Source organism: Anolis sagrei, chromosome X (genome assembly GCF_037176765.1).
Source record: "Anolis sagrei isolate rAnoSag1 chromosome X, rAnoSag1.mat, whole genome shotgun sequence".
In the NCBI taxonomy this organism is placed as follows: Eukaryota; Metazoa; Chordata; class Lepidosauria; order Squamata; family Dactyloidae; genus Anolis; species Anolis sagrei.
Genome location: NC_090034.1, coordinates 86161311 through 86182066, shown reverse-complemented (window position 1 = coordinate 86182066; position 20756 = coordinate 86161311). Strand labels below are relative to the sequence as shown.

General features: G+C 46.9%; 1 protein-coding gene across 1 annotated transcript; it reads right to left on the bottom strand.

Moving 5' to 3' along the window:
- Positions 1–640: 640 nt before the first annotated feature.
- ZC3H12A (zinc finger CCCH-type containing 12A) lies at positions 641–19843 on the bottom strand. Its single transcript, XM_060784022.2, has 6 exons — positions 19562–19843; positions 17414–17912; positions 8177–8316; positions 6127–6361; positions 5894–6000; positions 641–2960 (listed from the first exon to the last, which is right to left on the bottom strand). The coding sequence occupies exons 1-6, from the start codon at positions 19767–19769 to the stop codon at positions 1960–1962; spliced, it is 2190 nt and encodes a 729-aa protein (XP_060640005.2). The 5' UTR covers positions 19770–19843; the 3' UTR covers positions 641–1959.
- Positions 19844–20756: the final 913 nt, after the last annotated feature.

Genomic DNA, 20756 nt, shown 5'->3' with positions numbered 1-20756 from the left:
AGAGTTCTTTCTCCCACCCCGGATATTCCAGATATATAAACCCCATTTTCCTAGTTTCCAACAGACCTCCCAACCTCTGAGGATGCCTGCCATAAATGTGGGTGAAATATCAGGAGAGAATGCTTCTGGAACATGGCCATGCCATAGGTAAATGTAAAGATTTTCTCAAGTCCAGTCGTGTCCAACTCTGGGGGGTTGGTGCTCATCTCAATTTCTAAGCTGAAGAGCCAGCGTTGTCCATAGACACCTCCAAGGTCATGTAGCCAGCATGACTTCATGGAGCACTGTTACCTTCCCGTTGAAGCAGTACCTATTGATCTCCTCAAATTTGCATGTTTTTGAACTGCTAAGTTGGCAGAAGCTGGGGCTCACAGCGGGAGCTCATGCTGGTCCCTGGATTCGAACCTGTGACCTTTCGGTCAGCAAGTTCAGGAGCTCAGCACTTTAACGTACTGCGGCACCGGGGACCATGCCATACAGCCGGAAAAACACACAATGCAATAATATGCTTTATTTATAACCACCCTCTCTCCCTGAAGGGACTCAGATGTCGAGGAACCTCCAAAGTTTCTAAAGCTGTGGCCTTCTGGCTTAGTGTCCCAATTCCTCAGATCATAAAAGGACAAAGAGGAACAATCGATATGAGCAAACCAAGCCTTTTATTTGTGCAAAACAGTTATTGCTTTACAATGAGATCTTTTTAAAAAATATATTATTGTTTTTGCACATTGCAAGTTCCAAGGAGTGAAACATTCCAGCTAATTTTTCATTATTGTATATTGAACCTCTAGTTCTAGGAGAGGCCCTCTGAGCAGGACAGAATAGCTAAAAAACCATTACTGCCAAAGGAGTGACTATTAAAAATACAATTCCATTACAAACCGTTGTCTCTCTTGAGTTACAAAATGTGCAAAAGGTATTAAGATCAGACAGCTACTTATCATTAAGAAGCATTTTGCTTACTAACATGAAACCTTCACACTTTAGTGATGTCTCATCCTCAACTAGGCATACGCGATTTTACATGTTTTTATTACCGGTCCAGGCGGCTCCTGAAGTGGCACACAGTGCCCTCGCCTTAAAGCCACACTGTGGACCTCTTAAAAGAGAGTAATACACAATACATAATACGGGGATACAATATGCATCAACAGGGTCAATTGCTCCTGGCCTGCGAGCGAATCACGCCCTTGGGATGGGAGAAGCGGTCAGGCACTGGACGCAATTGTGACAGATTCGTTACCGAAAGGCTCCAGAACCGTTAACGTCGGACTTACCAGTCACCATGACTGAGCCATTTAAGAGAAGGAGAGCAAACAGAGAAGTTTTTCTTCTTTCTCTTCAAAATGAGAGGGACAGACACCCCTTCCTTTGTGGAGTTAGGGATGTCCAAAGAGAGTAGCCGGCCACAAGTACAGCCAGAATCCAAGGATGGGCTTTGGCCGCCACAGTGGCAAAGCTACCAAGCCAATGATTTGAGGATATCTTAGTGGTCAGAGGTTGGAGGGGGTTACTAGATCTCCAACCCTGTGCCATTTTCCTGATTATGTACACAAATGGCTAGGTTTTGGAGTGAGGAATTGGGACGAGAAGGAGGAGGCTGGGAAGATGGTTGCGTGGCAGCTATTCACTGTCACCGGTTAATGCACAGCCATGCTGCACAGACAAATGTGCAAGCAAGCCCGTGTGTGAAAATGTGCTGCACACAACATGTGTATGCAAGCCTAAGTGGGCAGGCAGAACTCCACTTCTGCTGCTCTGAATGGAAAATTGACATTTCACTTCAGACTAAATAAGGTGCCATCACTTCTGCAAGTGGGAGAACCCCATTAGGATTATGGACATGTTTGGCAATGCCTCTTCTGTGTGGCCCACTCCTTCCCATGCCAACACCTTGACCAGACAGAGCCACCTAAAGGTAATGAGCTCCTGCCCATCAAAATACAGGGATCACTGCCCTCAGACCCGGGGATTCTGTGACTTGTAGGTGAGGATTTCAGCTGCCAGCTGCTGCGGGTCCAGAAGGTGCGGGAAGCGGCTCATGACGGCATCCACTAAGTGTGGATGGAAGATCCCGCAGAGCTTGATGTGGACCTTGGCCCGCTCCTCGGCCAGGCACTCTGGGGCCGGCCAGGAAGGGTGAGAGGGGGACCTGTCTTCGTAGGCCATCCGGGGGGCCCTGGGAAACTCTCGTGCAGGCGGGCAGGCTGGCTCAGACCAGTACTTCCTTCCTGAGGCCAGAGAAGAGTCAGCAGGCACAGGATACCCAGAAAAGGAGTGCGGCGGAGGGGCTTGGCTGGAGGGTAACTCTTGGCCATATGGCATGAAGCTGGAGCTGGAGGCTGAGAGTCGTGGGTGGTAGCTCTGGGGCTGGAAAGGGTGGTAGCTGCTGGACTCGGGGCCAGAGGAGGAGGAGCAGGAGGAAAGTGGGTAGCCAGATCCCCGGTAACTCCCCAGGGGTTCTTGGTGGCCATAGTGGCTGTGTGGCCACATCTCAGACAGTTGGCTTTCCAAGGAGCCAATCCCAGAGTCGAGGTGCTCCTGAGAAACATATGTGAGTGAGTCCATGCAGGGCGAGGCCAGGGGTGGTGGCGCTTGGTACCAATCCTGTGGCCGGTAGTGGCCCCCTCCGCTGCTGCTGCTGCCCCCCTTCTTGGGGGAGACACCTCCCATTTTGGGCAAGTGGACTGCCCTTTCCCCTGCCTTGCCCCCTTTGCGAGCAGAGCCTTTCTTCTCAGCTGTAGCGGCCTTTGGCGAGGGGAGCTTCTCACTGATGCCCTCGGAACCTAGGGACTCCCCTTGAGGGTGGCAGCGGCGAGTACTCCTCTCCTCCTTGGTGGCACTTTGGGTTGGGGAAAGCCTGGCATTGGCGCGGAGCTCATCTGCAACGGAGCGCTGTGCCTGGTTTGCCCGCTCCGGGTGGTAGAACTTGCATTTGATGCCGTAGGTGCACTTCTTGCCTGCAGAGAGAAGAGGGCAGCGTTAGCTCCTTTTTCCTTCACTGTTGTTGTGTGCCACATCATTACATATGGCAACCCTATCACCGCGTCCTCTTCGTATTATTATTATTATTATTATTATTATTATTATTATTATTATTATGTTTATTTATACTCCGCTTTTTCACTCCACAAGGAGTAGAATTTGTTCAAAAAGGGTTGCCCCATCCTTCCACTGAGGCTGAGTAAGTGACTTGTCTATGGTCTTTCAGGGTCATGGCAACCCAGTCTAACACTCAAGGCACTACACAAGACCTTAGGTAAAGGTAAAGGTTTCCCCAGACATTAAGTCTAGTCGAGTCTGACTCTGGGGAGGGGGGGGGGTGCTCATCTCCATTTCTAAGCTGAAGAACCAGCATTGTCCATAGACTCCTCCTAGGTCATGTGGCTGGCATTATTATTATTATTATTTATTATTATTAAACTTTATTTGTACCCCACTAGCATCTCCCGAAGGACTCGATGTGGCTTACAAAGGCTAAGGCCTCAATACACAACGTAACAATACACCTAAAGCAAATTAAAAACAATTAAAGCAATATTAAAACAACAAAACAACAAGCAATAAACAATACACCAAAACACAATAAAACTGGGCCGGCCCAGAGTAAAGGGTACAGGATTAAAAGTGCTGATGTGACAGGTGATATGTAAGGATTATAGGGTAAGTGCAGTGTGCAGTGTGCGGCAATCTTAGTTCTAATAAAGTGCTTATGGGACTTGGTATTGGAGATTTCCTATTTGGGGAAGGCACATCGGAACAGCCAGGTCTTCAAGTTCTTTCTGAAGACTGCCAATGTAGGGGCCTGTCTAAGATCTTTGGGGAGGATGTTCCAGAGTCGGGGGGCCACCACGGAACAGGCCCTGTCTCGTGTACCCACCAAACGCGCTTGCGACGCAGGCGGGATCACGAGCTGGGCCTCTCCAGATGAATGAAGTGAACGCGTAGGTTCGTAGACAGAGATGCGGTCACGCAGGTAGGATGGTCCCAAACCATTCAGGGCTTTGTAGGTAAGCACCTGCACCTTGAATTGGGCTCAGTAGATAAACGGCAGCCAGTGGAGCTCCTTGAACAGGAGGGTTGACCTCTCTCTGTAAGGAGCGCCAGTTAACATCCTGGCTGCTGCTCGTTGGACCAGTTGGAATTTCCAAGCCGTTTTCAAGGGCAGCCCCACGTACAGCGCATTACAGTAATCCAACCTAGAGGTGACCAAGGCATGGACCACCCCGGCCAGATCAGGCTTTGCGAGGTACGGTCGCAGTTGGCGCACGAGTCTTAATTGCGCGAAAGCCCTCCCAGACACTGCCGACGCCTGAGCCTCAAGCGTAAGTGATGAGTCCAAGAGGACTCCCAAACTGCGGACCTGTGGTTTCAGGGGGTGTGTAACCCCGTCCAACACAGGTTGCCACCCTATACTCCAGTCAGGTTTACGATCGACAAGGAGGACCTCTGTCTTGTCGGGATTGATCTTCAGCTTGTTCCTCCTCATCCAGATAGACACAGCGGCCAGGCACTCGTCCAGCACCCGAGAGGCCTCCTTGGAATTGGGTGGAAATGAGTAGTAGAGTTGTGTGTCATCTGCATAGAGGTGGCACCTAACTCCAAAACTTCGGATGACCTCTCCCAGTGGTTTCATGTAGATGTTAAAAAGCATGGAAGACAGAATAGAGCCTTGCGGGACCCCACAGGTCAAAGGCCAGGGGTCCGAGCAGGCGTCTCCCAGCTTCACCATCTGGGATCGACCCTCCAGGAAGGATCGGAGCCACAACAAAACCGTACCCCCGAGACCCATCCCAGAGAGACGACCCAGAAGGATACCATGATCGATGGTATCGAAAGCCGCTGAGATGTCCAAGAGAACCAACAGAGTCACACTCCCCCTGTCCAGCTCTCTACGGAGGTCATCCACCAAGGCGACCAAGGCTGTCTCTGTGCTGTGACCAGGCCTGAAACCAGACTGTGACTGATCTAGGTAGTTGATGTCATCCAAAAAGCCCTGGAGCTGGGAGGCGACCACCCGCTCCAGCACCTTACCCAAAAAAGGGAGGTTGGAGATCGGTCTGTAATTGTTCAGCACCGTGGAGTCAAGGGAAGCCTTTTTGAGGAGTGGACAAACCACCGCTTGTTTCAAATTAGATGGAAAAATCCCTTGCTCCAACGATGCATTAATGACAATATGGAGCACCGTCACTTTCCCCCTGAAGCAGTATCTATTGATCGACTCACATTTGCATGTTTTCAAACTACTAGGTTCGCAGGAGCTGGGGCTAACAGTGGGAGCTCACCCTGCTCACTGGATTCGAACCAGCAACCTTTCAATCACCAAGTTCACAGGCTTTAACTCGCTGTGTCACTGGAGGACCCCTACACAAGACCTTAGGGAAGTTGATTTTCCAGTTTGGGGCTCAACCTAGGTGGGGAGATGTTGGCTTTCTTGGCCACTGCTGTTACCCAGGCATCACTTGCACAGGACAAAAAGCAGTCAGGAGCTGTTATCATTTTCAGTTTTGAGTATTTTTAATGGATTTTAACTGATTTTTTTTAAAAACCCAAGGATATTTAATTCTGCCTTAATGTTTGTATATTTGTAGATTTCAAATTGTATGGAAATGCCTTTAATGTAAGCTGCTTTTGAGTCTCCTGGCAGAGAGAAAAAACAGGGTGCAAATACACATAACAAACATAATAATAACAACAACAATTTCCAGTTGGCAGTAGCCAGGCATTTTGAAAAATGGGCATTTTGACATCCAAAGTGGACAATGCAACCCACTGAATCTGAGTTGGGATGGGCCACCTAGTTCAACACTTGCTGTCGAAGACCACAACAAAAGCAGTACTCTTCAAGGAAAGAGAGGGATGCCAAGGGGGAAAGAGACAGAGAGAGGCTCACCATAGGGACACTGCTGCTTCTTGTGTTCAGGAGCCAGCGGCTTCTTCCTGAGGAAGTTGTCCAGGCTGGGTCCGTGGCGCCCGAGCGGGTCATCTGGAGGCATGAATCTGGAAGGAGGCAGAAAATGTTATTTTCAGGGATGGCGTCTTCTGCAGCCACGAGGGCTCTGTGCTCCTCGATTCAGGTGATGGTCAAGCCTCCTCCCTCCCAGAGTTAGACATCATGGGACGTACTTGTCATTGACGAAGGAGTACATGAGCAAGCGCTCCTCGATGAACTTCTTCCACTCGCTCCGCTCAGCTTGCAGGTCCCGGTAGGTGTCATTGGAGACCACCACGCCGTCCGACTCACAGGCCAGTTTGACAATGAAGCGGTCATCGTAGCAGACCACCCGCTTGCCCCCCACCCGCCGCGAGGGTGTGAAGACCAGGATTTTCCTCCGCTCCAGATCCAGAAGGATGTCCTGGTCTGTAAGAAGGAAGAAGAAAGATGGTCTCTTCCAAGCCTGTGATTTTATTCTATAGAAGCTTAACTGGATCATAAAAACATGTTGGTGAATGCAGGATGCAATTTTAGTTCAGAGTTAGTTTACAAGGATTCTGTTTTAATTTTCATGGGAAGTGTTTAAGGCAGTGTTTCTCAACCTGGGGGTCGGGACCTCTGGGGGGTCGCGAGGGGGTGTCAGAAGGGTTCACCAAAGACTATCAGAAAACACAGTATTTCTGTTGGTCATGGGGGTCCCGTGTGGGAAGTTTGGGCCAATTCTATCATTTATGGGGTTCAGAATGCTCTTTGATTGTAGGTAAACTATAAATCACAGCAACTACAACTCCCAGCAAGTCCCTTCAAGGCATGGGACTTTTGTGTGAGAAGTTTGGCCTAATTCTATTGTTGGTGAGGTTCAGAATGCTCTTTGATTGTAGCTGAACTATAAATCCCAGCAACTGCAACTCCCAAATGTCAAGGTCTATTTGACCCAAACTCCACAAGTGTTCATATTTGAGCATATTGAGTATTCATGCCACATTTGGTCCAGATCTATCATCATTTGAGTCCAGAGTTCTCTGGATGTAGGTGAACTACAACTCCCAAACTCAAGGTCAATGCTCATCAAACCCTTCCAGTATTTTATGTTGGTCATGGGAGTTCTGGCTGCCAAGTTTGGTTCAATTCCATTACTAGTGGCATTCAGAATGCTCTTTGATTGTAGGTTATCTATAAACACCAGCAACTACAACTCCCAAATGACAAAATAGATCCTCGCCCCAACCCCACCAGTATTCAAATTTGGGCGTATTGGGTATTTGTGCCAAGTTTGGTCCAGTGAATGAAAACGCATCCTGCATATTTCCACGACGATTAACAACAGTAGTAAAATTACAATTATGAAGTAGCAATGAAAATAATTTTATGATTGGGGGTCACCACAATATGAGAAACTGTATTTCGGGGTTGTGGCATTAGGAAGCTTGAGAATCACTGGTTTAAGGTATCCTTTCTTTGGTGTTTTTTGCTTAAAGAGTCCTGTGAGTCTTCTGCATTGCGATAAAAGTCAAAATAAGAGGAGTGTGCCTTTCCTCACCTAGAGGCTGGGCCTGGGCTTCTGCTAAGGTCAGCAGCCAGGTCAGCTTCTGACGCAGCAGCAGCAGCAAAGAGGCAAATCCTTATTTTAAAGAGCGAATGGTATGTCTCCTATTTGCAGAAGAAGGAATGAGCAAATAATACCAGAGCTGGAAGTGGCGCTTGCGAAGGAGAAACCTACGCAACACACACAGTCACAACCTGACCCAGGTAATCCCTTGGCATTTCCTTCCACTCCCCTCACTGCCTGCCTTCGGTCAGAGCTTTGCTTTCCTTCAGCCACACTTTTAACTTTCCTCCTGTCCCTGGGGAGGCAATGCCAAATGCCTCATCAGTCCAAAAAATGGTGAAACTTCTAACAATATTAAGTAGGATTCTCAGTCCAGGGAAAGATTCAGCAAAGAGTCAACATCAAAAGGAAAATTAGAGGGTTGCTGGAAGTTTTTTGGGCTGTATGACCATGTTCCAGAAGCATCCTCTCCTGACATTTCACCTGGATCTATGGCAGGCATCCTTAGAGGTTGTGAGGAAAATTAAAGGGCTTTCTAGTACTGGATTCTGGAATACTTTCTAGGAAGAGTGTCTGGGATATAGGGCTCACTGGGAGCTCAATGAGGCTCATCCTGACCCTCCATTAGACTGAGAAGATCCAGAAGAGGAGTCCCAGAGCGCTCCTCCGCTCTATTTACTCCCTCTCTTTACCTGCAATAGGTGCGTCTGGCCTTGGCTGCTCCTTCCTCCAAGATGGCACGAAGACGGTGATGTCGGTGTGCCCTCGGTCAAGGAACCAGTTCACTGCTAGCAGGATGCCCCGGCAGGAGAAGACGTCTCTGTCCCCATGGCTGAAAAAAGAAGGGGGGAACACCACTGATTCAGGGTACAATGAGGCACAACACAGGACAGAGCAACTCCATACCCCAACCCTTCAATACAGACTCTATGCCACTCTATGCCAGCACTTTAGTGCTAAACCTTGCCCTCTTCGCCTTTGGAAGAACTTTATCATTCCTGCTGCCTTAAGAAAGCTCAAAATATTCTTAAGAATCCATCTCACTCTGGATACTTTTTTTTTGGAATTATTATGATGTGGCAGACAGTATAGGATGATAAAAACAAGGACAAATAGGCTGAGAGAGAGCTTTTATTCCAGAGCTGTGACTATATTGAACTCTATGGTTTCACACTGATGTAGCATTAGGGGTTGTGCAATAGTGATTAGAATGTGGAAAGATGGATGTTTTGTTATTCTATTCTCTCTTTCTCTATCTACCTACATACCTACTTACCAATCCATTTCTTTCTCTATCTTCCTTTATCATCTACTTATTGATCCACCTCTCCATCCATCCATTCACCAATACATTTCTCTTTTCTCTCTGTATTCACCTTTGTATTTCTTTATAATCTACCGATTTATCCATGAACCCATCTACCTGATCATTATCCATCCATTCACCAATACACTGGCATGAGGGATTGTGCAATACCAATTAGAATGTGGAAGGATGGGTGTTTAGGTTTTGTAATTCTACATATATAATGCATATTGGGGATGGCATTTAATTTTGTATGATGTACCATGAAAAGAAAGTTATTCTATTCTAAATGAAGCCCCTCATGAGGATGCTTACCATGGCACTGCACACGAAGGTAAAGGCTTTCCCCTGACATTGAGTCCCGTCATGTCTGACTCTGGGGGGTTGGTGCTCATCTCCATTTCTAAGCTGAAGAGCCGGAGTTGTCCTTAAACGCCTCCAAGATCATGTGGCTGGCATGACTGCATGGAGCACCATTACCTTCCCACTGAAGTGGTACCTATTGATCTACTCACAACTGCATGTTTTCAAACTGCTAGGTTGGCTGAAGCTGAGGCTAACAATGGGAGCTCACCACGCTCCCTGGATTTGAACCTGCGACCTTTCAGTCAGCAAGTTCAGCAGCTCAGTGCGGCACCACCGGGGACTCCTCATGCACCAAAGAGAGTTAAAAAATTTCAGGTAGTCAAGTTGGCTTGTTGCCATTTCTAGCACTTTCCCCCATAAAGTAGGGTGTTTCTCTGTGTGTTCTTTTCCAGGTTGGTTTTGTCTGGAGACCAAGCACAAGCAAGAGCCCTGCCAATCTCTCAGGACTAACCATTCTCTCTCTCTGGGCAGCTAAGGGCATCTGGGTGGTCTGGGGAAATGGGAGCAAAGTCTGCAGAGCTACTAAGCATTCCTCTTGGTGCCGAGAAACTTCCTAAGGAAGAGAAAAGAACCCAGGGCATCTCTGGGCTTGTTGTAACCTGACAGCTCACTTGTAGGCACAAATACACAAATGTCCCTTTCAAGGTGGAGTCCAGCCATCAGGATGCCTTTGGGGCATTCAAGCCCGGTCTCTCTGTGGCATCAGTCTAGAAATTCACACTTTCCTTCTGTGTGCAGTTCCCCTTAACCCAGCATGGGCAAACTTTAGCCCTCCCGTTGTTTTGGACCTCAATTCCCACAAATGTGGGAGTTGAAGTCCAAAAGACCCGGAGGGCCGAAGTTTGGCAATGCCTGAAAACTGTATGTTTTGTTTTCTCAGTAATTTTTATTGAGAACTTTCCAAATACATTGACTGCTGTAAATATTCAAAGAAACTATAAACATGAAATGAATAAATGAAAGAAGAAAGAACAACAGAAAGAAAACAAGTAAGATATGAGAAAATGCACAGAGATAAAAAGTGGCTTACCACTTCCTTTCATCTCTGAGAGTTTTGAGAATTAGAAGGATTTGGTTACACTACATAGCAGTTCCCAACTTTGACCAGGGACCACTCTCTAACATTAGTTTCAAAAGGATTACGAATCAGATTTTGGTCAAATTTAGATTCAGTGTGGTTATTTGGAGCACTGATTCAGAAAACTGCACTGGATAGACCACATCAGCTCCAGTTTCTGATACAGAACATATGCCATCCAGTAGTTGCCATTAGAAACCGTATTTAATAAGCCTTGGCACTATAAGACAGTTTTGCGAGACCAGCTGCTCTCATTGCAATGGTGTAGTAATGGTAAGGTCGCGGCCCATATTTTATTTCTTGTGAACCACTGGTAGTCCACAGACCACAGGTTGGGAACCACTGATGTAGCACAATTTGTGTTCCTGGGCTATAAATGTCATTTCCTAATTGGTTCTGTCATGAAAACAAGGGAAATATTTATTAAACTGAAAATACTTTGGTTTTGCAGGAGGGACATCTCGCAGCACATTTTGCTATAGTTTTCCAGTGAATATCTCTAAACATACTATCTCACAGAGTCTCAACCAATTCAACACAATTTGTGGCAGCCACAAAAAAACGAAGTTTCTGGAGTAGAACAACTACTTTCAAAATAAGCTCCACATAATTAAACAGGAAATAACACTTTCAAACCAGGAACAGGGTGCTTTTTTTTTTCAAATTTGGTTACATGGTGTTATCTAGATATAACCTTATATAGAGAAGAATGGAATTACTATGTGTATTTATAAGCACTGAAAAAGGAAGTTGTAAACGGCATGCACTTGAAAGAGAAAGTAATAGGAGTATTGGGTTGTTGTAGGTTTTTTCGGGCTATATGGCCATGTTCTAGAGGCATTCTCTCCTGACGTTTCGCCTGCATCTATGGCAAGCATCCTCAGAGGTAGTGAGGATGCTTGCCATAGATGCAGGCGAAACGTCAGGAGAGAATGCCTCTAGAACATGGCCATATAGCCTGAAAAAACCTACAACAACCCAGTGATTCCGGCCATGAAAGCCTTCGACAATAAATGGGAATATTTCTCCTTGACACTTCACTTTATTTCTTAATTAGTCGCTCTCCACCAAGGTGCTCCGAGCGACTTACAGTCTAAAATAGCATTTACACAATATAAAAACATTCAACATAAAAACATTCAACAATGACTATTTGGCAAATTAGATCTGATTACTTAAATGCACAACCAAACAGCCAATTCTTGAGTGCCTTTACAAAAGGTCGCAACTCCGACATTGCTCTAATGTATGGAGGCAATGAGTTCCACAGAATTGGAGCATAGGTTGAAAAAGCTCTACGCCTTGTAGCTTCCAGGTGTACCTCCCTAGGGCCCCGTATATATAGGATTTTCCTGGGTGGATCGAGGTGACCACTGATGGAGAAAAGGAATGAGGCGGTCCCTAAGATATAAAGGTCCTTGGCTAGAGCTCCACCTGGGAGATCAGTTTCCTTGAGTCCCTTAGGGGAGAGGAGGTGGGATATCAATAAAGCTGCTTTATTATTATTATTATTATTATTATTATTATTATTATTATTATTATGTGCTCTTCCTGTTCAGATGGGAACAGGCCAAGGGTTCATCTACAACAGGAAAGTCCACACCAAGTGCAACTGGTCAGAAGTGCTGGTGGGCTGAGCAGGTTCCCAAAGAACCTTCTCCAAAGTCTTTTACCAAGACTTTGGAGGGGGTTCTTACCCCACAACTCTCACAGAAACCGAACAGAAAACAATGCCCTTTTGCAGGCGGGATGCTTTGTTTGTTCTTGCTTGTGAGGTTCATCATGAGGAAGGAATCTGGCACGCCCAGAGCAGCACTGTGGGCGCTCCGGGCGACATGTGTCTCTGCGGCGCTTCTGCATGGTCCTGGGATTTGCACCCTCCTCCCTGACACCACTGCAACAGAGCATGGGCAGAGTGCATCTGCTCAGAATCACAGAGCTGGAAGAGGCATCGAAAGGCCATCCTGTCCAATCCTGTGCAGTGCAGGAGGACACAAACAAAATGCTCGCAACAGATGGCCATCCACCTCTGCTTCAAAACCTCCAGAGAAGGAAGGAGACTCCACTGAAGTCTGGACTCCAGTTAACAATATTCCTTTTTAGAACAGCCTTTGTTTTTTAAGGAAGTTCTTCCTAATGTTTAGGTGGAATCTCCTTTCCTGCAGTTTGTATCCACTGATCCATTGTGTCAACCTTCTCTTCTCTAAGACGCAGCTCCATAAGCCACCGCTCAGAGAGATTCCTTGCTTCCAAAGCTTGGATCGTTTTGTTCACCAAAAGGACTTCCACGGCACAGAAGAGGGTACCTTTAGGCATGTGCAGAGTGCCAATTGTACAAGTAGGGCACCCATAACAGTGACTCACCAGAGGCAGGAGTTTCCCTTGGCAGGCGCACCACAGGAAACAAAAACCGCTTCCTCTCTTGGTGCCTCTCTTTGAAAAGCATACACACACACAAAAGCAAGCAAACACACACACAACCCTTTCCAGCCAGGTGTGTTTCTGCAAACAGTCGGACAAAAGGCGTCCAAACCCAGTTCTTTTTCTAAGCCTGGCATTATGCAGGACCGGAAGGGAGAAAACTATCCTTTGTTTTGCTAATACGGATGTTTTTGCAATATTCTTTTCCACCTCCGCAAAACTAAAGATACAAATCAGAATTGTTGTAGCACCATTTGCAACAGAATCCAAACTAGGAGCATAGTGTCTAGATCTAAGGAAGTAATGCTACCCCTCTATTCTGCTTTGGTTAGACCACATCTGGAATATTGTGTCCAATTCTGGGCACCACAATTCAAGAGAGATATTGACAAGCTGGAATGTGTCCAGAGGAGGGCGACTAAAATGATCAAGGGTCTGGAGAACAAGCCCTATGAGGAGCGGCTTAGGGAACTGGGCACGTTTAGCCTGAAGAAGAGAAGGCTGAGAGGAGATATGATAGCCATGTATAAATATGTGAGAGGAAGCCACAGGGAGGAGGGAGCAAGCTTGTTTTCTGCTTCCTTGGAGACTAGGACGCGGAGCAATGGCTTCAAACTACAAGAGAGGAGATTCCATCTGAACATGAGGAAGAACTTCCTGACTGTGAGAGCCATTCAGCAGTGGAACTCTCTGCCCCGGAGTGTGGTGGAGGCTCCTTCTTTGGAAGCTTTTAAGCAGAGGCTGGATGGCCATTTGTCAGGGGTGATTTAAATGCAATATTCCTGCTTCTTGGCAGGGGGTTGGACTGGATGGCCCATGAGGTCTCTTCCAACTCTTTGATTCTATGATTCTATTTAAAAAGGAAAGCATCCTTGTTATTATTGTCAGAACAAACTATCAATTTTAAAGTTTTGGACCTTGCAATTTTGTGCCAAACCAAATCAGATGCGTTTGGTGTTCTTAAAGTAACAAAGCGGCGATCAATGTGCCAAGAAGGCGAATGTAGCATTCCTTTTTAGGATTTGTCTGAAAGTGTCAATTTCACCTCTCCAGTTTTTTCACCTCCAACCAGAACTTCCTGAAAGTGGGAAGCTATGATTCAAAAAGCATGTAAATCGGCGCTGGAGGAAACAACCTTTCCTCCCAAACCATTGAAACCAAAAACTTTCCTCTGGGCAGGTTTGTGCTGCCTCCCCTTTTGAATAAATTTGCATGTCGGTTCCCCCACTTCTTCCCTTCTCCGCATGAAGGACCTCCTCATCCGATGTGGCAACCAGGGCGAAGAAAATTTCCCTTAGAAGGAAGTCGGAGCCTGATTCTCTGCCGCACCTTCCCCATTCGAGATTTGCATATCTTTGCATATCAAGTTGCTGCCAGTTACAACCCCGGGAAGGTGAATCAGGAGGAATTGGAGCGAGTGGGAATCCCCCTCCAGGACGGGCATGGCGAAAGCCAAGCACCAAGGACGATGGGTACAAGGTCTCTGGGGAATCCCCTGGGGGTCAGAGGTCAGCAGGGGCAGATCTGGGGGGCAGGGCTGAAGGCAAAGGGCATCCCATGCTCTCTCCCTATGCGCAAGGGGCAAGGAGGCCTCTTGGGCCACTTCTCCATTTCCCAGGACCCCATAGAATGCAATGGTGCATTTGCACTGATGGCACTCAACTAATAATAATAATAATAAACCTTTATTTATACCCCGCGACCATCTCCCACAGGACTCACGGCTTACAAGAGGCCGAGCCCAAATGCATCATAAAACATAACAACAACAATACAACAATAAATAACTCATAACAAAGCAAAACAATACAATAATGACTCGACACAATTAAAAACCTGTGGCAGGGCCAAATGTAAGAATTAAAATTTTAAAATGCTGGGCATATCCAGGGAAATAGGTTGGATATTTTAAAGATAGGTAGGCGTACAGACAGTACTAAGTCTCTCATCAAGTGCATTTGGGACATATTGCTTGGGAGTCCTTATTCTGGGAAGGTACACTGGAACATCCACGTCTTCAAGCTCTTTCTAAAAACTGCCAATGTTGGGGCCTGCTTGATGTCCTTGGGGAGGGAGTTCCAGAGTCGTGGGGCCACCACCGAAAAGGCCCTGTCCCTCGTCCCCACCAATCGCGCTTGCGATGCAGGTGGAATCGTGAGCAGGGCCTCTCCAGATGAACGAAGAGATTGTGTGGGTTCGTATACAGAAATGCGGTCACGCAGATAGATGAGTCCCAAACCGTTTAGGGCTTTGTAGGTAAGCACCTGCACCTTGAATTGGGCCCGGAAAATGAACGGCAGCCAATGGAGCTCCTTAAACAGGAGGGTTGACCTCTCTCTGTAAGGAGCACCAGTTAACAACCTGGCCACTGCCAGTTGAACCAACTGAAATTCCCGGCAGCCCCACGTAGAGTGTATTACAGTAGTCCAATCTGGAGGTGACTAAGGCATGGACCACCTAATTTCAGTGAATTTCTTCCCAAGGGGGACCCAAAGAGGCTTACCCTATAAGTCAAAACCAAACACAGTTCGAACCATAGATAACCCAGCTCAAGAAAAACAAACGTCTTTTCTTGGTGTCTTGGTTTTTAGGCCTGTTCCCAGGGTTATTTGGACCATTGATTCAGAAAATGGCATTGGATGTGTACCTCAGCAGCTCCAGTTTCTTATTTATTTTTTATTTATGACATTTATATGCCAACCTTCTCATCCTGAAGGGGACTCAGAGCACCTTACAAAGTATATATACATACAATATATTATTAGCATAGTACAATATGAGTATTAAATATTACTATATTGTACTCTACCATTATTTTGTATTAGTAATATTATATGCAATATAAATATATAATAATAATAATATATTAGTATTATATTGCATTACAATATTATAAATATATGTATATACAACATATTATATTATATTACATTATATTATATAATAATTATTTATTTATTTATTTATTTGCTATACTTGTATACCGCCGTTTCTCAGCCTAGCTGGCGACTCAACGCGGTTTACAACAACTTATAACAAACAACAGTATACAGTTTAAAAGCACAAGAGACAAGATGCTATTCTAATAATATTCTAATATTAGGGTTATCCTGGGTTTTTTTATGGGAGAGTAGATGATGACTGGTAGGTGGCATGTGCTCTGTATCTCAAAAACTGGAGCTGAGAGGGAGAAACAGGCCCCATTTTCGGAATCATAAGGTCAGATAGGCCCAGAAACAGTGCTCACGTTGGAGGCCCCAAGATGTGCATTGGTCATGGGGTCCCCGGGAGAACAACACTGCCCCCCATTCCCCTCTGCAACATCCTGACCCTACCAGATTCTGGGATCTGTAGTTTGGTGGGGCAGGGCATTGCTTCTTAGAGGGCTCTTGTGAAGTGAGGGCCAGAAGAGATTGGGAGAGAGGTGAGGTGAATCTGCAATGATGGCTCTTTAACTTCTGTGGCTCAAGGCAATACGAGTTTGCACTCCTTGACAGAGAAGGAATTGCAGTCAACTAAGGTAATATCTGCAAATCCGCATGGAACTGCCAAGGCTGGATTCTGTGGGGACCTGGGAGTTGAAGTCTCGTGAGGCTCCAGGCCTGGCACCGGTGCAGCTCTATTATTATTATTATTATTATTATTATTATGGAGACCCCGGTGGTGCAGTGGGTTAAACTCCTGTGTTGGCAGGACTGAACACTGACAGGTCGCAGGTTCGAATCCAGGGAGAGCACAGATGAGCTCCCTCTGTCAGCTCCAGCTCCTCATGCGGTGACATGAGAGAAGCCTCCCACAAGGATGACAAAACATCCAAAGATCCGGGCGTCCCCTGGGCAACGTCTTTCCAGACGGCCAATTCTCTCACACCAGAAGCGACTTGCAGTTTCTCAAATCACTCCTGACACAACAAAAATTATTATTATTATTATTATTATTAATATCCACTTTTTCTCTCCACAAGGAGACTCAAGGGGGATCAAAGTGCCACAACTGTTCAGTGCAGACAGGGTGGGGTCTCTTATGCAGAGATACAGAATGGGTCATGCCTGGCTCAACAACAGAGTTACATGTGAAAAAGATATTGAAGTCTTAGTAGACAACAAATTGAACAGGAGCCAAGAGTGTGATGCAGCAGCTAAAAATCCCAATGGAAATTTGGGATGCATGAAAAGGAGTCTAGTTTTTAGATCAAGGGAAGTCATGGTGCCCCTCTTGTCTGCTTTGGTGAGATCTCACCTGGAATACTGTGTCCAGTTCTGAGCTAAGCAATTTAAAAGAGATATTGACAAGCTGGAAGGTGCCAGAGGTGGGTAACTAAAATGATCAAAGATCTGGAGACCACAAATAATCCCTCTGAGGAGTGGCTGAAAGAACTGGGCCTGTTTAGCCTCCAGAAGAGAAAGCTGAGACATGAGAGCAGCCATGTTTAATGTGAAAGGATGTCCTAAGGAAGAGGGAGAAGGCTTTTTTCTGCTGCCCTGGAGCCTGGACCTCAAGAAAGCCATAGGTTCTATTGACAGGGAAGGAGATTCCACTTTAACCTTAGAAAGAACTTTCTTAGTAAGATGAGCTGTTCAACAGTGGGACTCTCTGCCTCTGAGTGTGGTGGAAGCTCCTTCCTTGGAGGCTTTGAAACAGAGGCTGGATGGATATCTGTTGGTGATGCTGTGATTGTGCATTTCCTGCTTGAAAGAAGGGGGTTGGACTGGATGGCCCTTGGAGTCCCTCCCAACTTCAGGATTCTGTGATTCTTACCTCATGGCCACGTTGCTGCCATCGATGACGATGGGGCGGAGTTGGGGCCCCTCCTCAGAAGGGCTGTGGAGTGGCAGGGCAGGAGGTGTGTCCTGGGGTCCCATGGATGCGGGGGACCCGGGCCCCTTCCTCTTGGGTGGCAGATGTGTCTGCTGCTGCTGCTGCTCGGGGCCCCCATGCTGGACCAAGGCACCCAGGACGGTGTTGGTGTCAGCGCCGGGGCCGTGCTTCTGCAGCACACCCTCCACCTCCTCCGCCGAGTAGCCCAGCTTCCGGAAGAAGTCCACCTTCAGGCGGGCCTCCTCCTCTTCCTCTGCTGCCTCCTTCTCCTCGGGGCCCCTCCTGGAGAAGCTCAAGTAGCCGCTCTCGAATCCTGAGGGCCCTTCCTCCTCCTCGTCAGCTTCAGAAGGGCCCCTCCAGCAGGGAAAGGCCAGGCCCCCGCCCTCCATGGCCTCCTTCCTTCCTTCCTTCTTTCTTTCCTCAGTTGGAGGCACAGTACCTGCAAAAAAGGGAAGAAGGGGAGGTCAGGATTGAAAAGGGATGGAAGGAAAGAAGGGAATGAAAACTAAAGAAGGGAGCACAGGGAGGGAAGGAGAGCAGGGAAGGAAGGAAGGGAAAGGAGTGAAAGCAGGGAAGGAAGGAAGGAAGGAAGGAAGGAAGGAAGGAAGGAAAAGGTGAATAAAGAGAAAGGAGGAAGAGCAGGGAAGAAGGAAGGAAGGAAGGGAAAGAGGGAGAGCAGGGAAGTAAGTAAGGAAGTGAAGGAGAGAGCAGGGAAGTGAAGGAAGTAACGAAAAGTGAAATAAAAAGAAAGGAGGAAGAGCAGGGAAAGAAAGGAGGACAGAAGGAAAGAAGGGAGGGAGAGCAGGGAAGGAAGGAAGGAAGGGGGCAATAAAAAGAAAGGAGGAAGGAGTGAGAGCAGGGAAGGAAAGAAAGGAGTGAGAGTAGGGCAGGAAGGAAGGAAGGAAGGGAAGGAGTGAGAGCAGGGGAGGAAAGAAAGGAGTGAGAGTAGGGCAGAAAGGAAGGAAGGAAGGGAAGGAGTGAGAGCAGGGAAGGAAGGAAGAAAAGAGGGAATAAAAAGAAAGGAGAAAGAGCAGGGAAAGAAAGAAGAACAGAAGGAAAAAAGGGAGGGAGGAGAGCAGGGAAGGAAGGAAAGGAGTGAGAGTAGGAAAGTAAGGAAGGAAGGGGTGAGAGCAGGGAAGGAAGGAAGTGAAGGACGGAAGAAAAAAGGGAATAAAGAGAAAGGAGAAATAGCAGGGAAGAGAAGTAATGAGAGTAGGAAAGGAAGGAAGGAAGGAAGGAAGGAAGGAAGGAAGGAAGGAAGGAAGGAAGGGGACCATAAAAAGAAAGGAGGAAGGAGTGAGAGCAGGGAAGGAAGGAAAGGAGTGACAGTAGGAAAGGAAGGAAGGAAGGAAGGAAGGAAGGAAGGAAGGAAGGGAAGGAGTGAGAGTAGGGAAGAAAGGAAGGAAAGAAGGGAAGGAGTGAGAGCAGGGAAGGAAGGAAGAAAAGGGGGAATAAAAAGAAAGGAGAAAGAACAGGGTAAGAAAGAAGAACAGAAGGAAAAAAGGGAGGGAGAGCAGGGAAGGAGGGAAGGAAGGATGGAAGGAAGGGGAGAATAAAAAGAAAGGAGGAAGGAGTGAGAGCAGGGAAGGAAGGAAAGGAGTGAGACTAGGAAAGGAAGGAAGGAAGGAAAGAAGGAAAGAAGTGGTGAGAGCAGGGAAGGAAGGAAGTGAAGGAAGGAGGAAAAGGGGGAATAAAAAGAAAGGAGAAATAGCATGGAAAAGAAGTAATGAGAGTAGGGAAGGAAGGAAGGAAGGGAGGAGGGGAAGGAGGGAGAACAGGGAGGGAAGGAAGAAATGAAAGAGAAGAGGAATAAGGAAAGAAGGAAGGGAAGGAAGGAAGAGAAAGAGGGAGATTGGGGAAGGAAGGAGAGAAGAAAGAATGGAAGGTAAAGAGAAAGAAACATGGCGAAGGAAGGAAGGAAGAGATAAAAAGCAAGGGAGAGCGGGGAAGAAAGGAGAGAAAGGGGAAGGAAGGCGGAAGGAAGGGGTGTCCCGTTCGGGGCATGGGCCCCCTCCCTCTGGGGTCCGTCTCTGCCCCGAGGAGCCCCCCACCCGGAGGCCCCCTTCTCCTCCTCCTGCCAGGCCTCACCCTGGGGCTGGGCTCCCTCGCGGCTCCCTCTGCTCCATGGCGGCAGCGGCGACAGGCGACGGACAACTGAGGCGGAAGAGAGGCCTCGGGAGGAGCGGCGAGGGGGCGGGGCTACAGAAGCCCCGCCCCCTGAGAGAACGCCCCTTGTGGTAATTTCCATGCTTAGATTTCTATTGCGAGTATAAATAATACTGGTGAGAGAGGGCATCCCTGTCACATGCCTCTCTGTACTGGAAAGGCTTTGGTCATGCCTACTTTGATTTTGATTTTAGCTTTTTGTTCTGTGAATATTGATGGTACTCCATTGATACATTTTTTTTGGCCATATCTTAAATTCTTTAGTAGTTCCATAATGAAATTCCAATTTAGTTTTTCAAATGCCTTTTCAACATCTAATAGTAAAAATTCACTTCGAATAGGTTCAATTATGTTTAGGATTGTCCTTACATTGTCTTTTTTTTGCATTCAAGATAAGAATCCTACTTGATCAGATTTAATCCAGTTGCTCAAACAAGCGGATACTCATGGGAAAAACACTAGGAAAAAGAAGAAGCTCAACCAGAGAAGTCAGCCATAGCAGAGCACCTGATGAACCAACCTGGACACAGCATATTATTTGAGAACACAGAAATGCTGGACCACACCAACAACCACCATGTCAGACTACACAGAGAAGCCATTGAAATCCACAAGCATGTGGACAATTTCAACAGAAAGGAGGAAACCATGAAGATGAACAAAATCTGGCTACCAGTATTAAAAAACTCTAAAATTACAACAGCAAAACAACAGAGGGGAAACAAACAGGCACATAAAATCACTCTCAACAAAGGATTCCCCCCGGGCACTTCCCAGGCCATTGAATGCTAATCAAGGTGGTCAGTTGAAACATTCACACCTAGCTCCAGCAGGGAAGAGCTCCTTGCCCCACCCCAGCCATTCCACAGATATATAAACCCATTGTCCTATTTCCAACAGACCTCACTACTTCTTAGGATGCTTGCCATAGATGCAGGCGAAACGTCACGAGAAAATGCCTCTAGAACATGGCCCTATAGCCCGAAAAAGCCCACAAGAACCTAAGCTCAATGTTGTTTGCCAATATAGCTGTAAATATTTTCAGATGGTTCTGCCATATTATTTATTTACTCTATTTTTACTTCACTCTGTCTCAACCCCGAAGGGGACTCGGAGC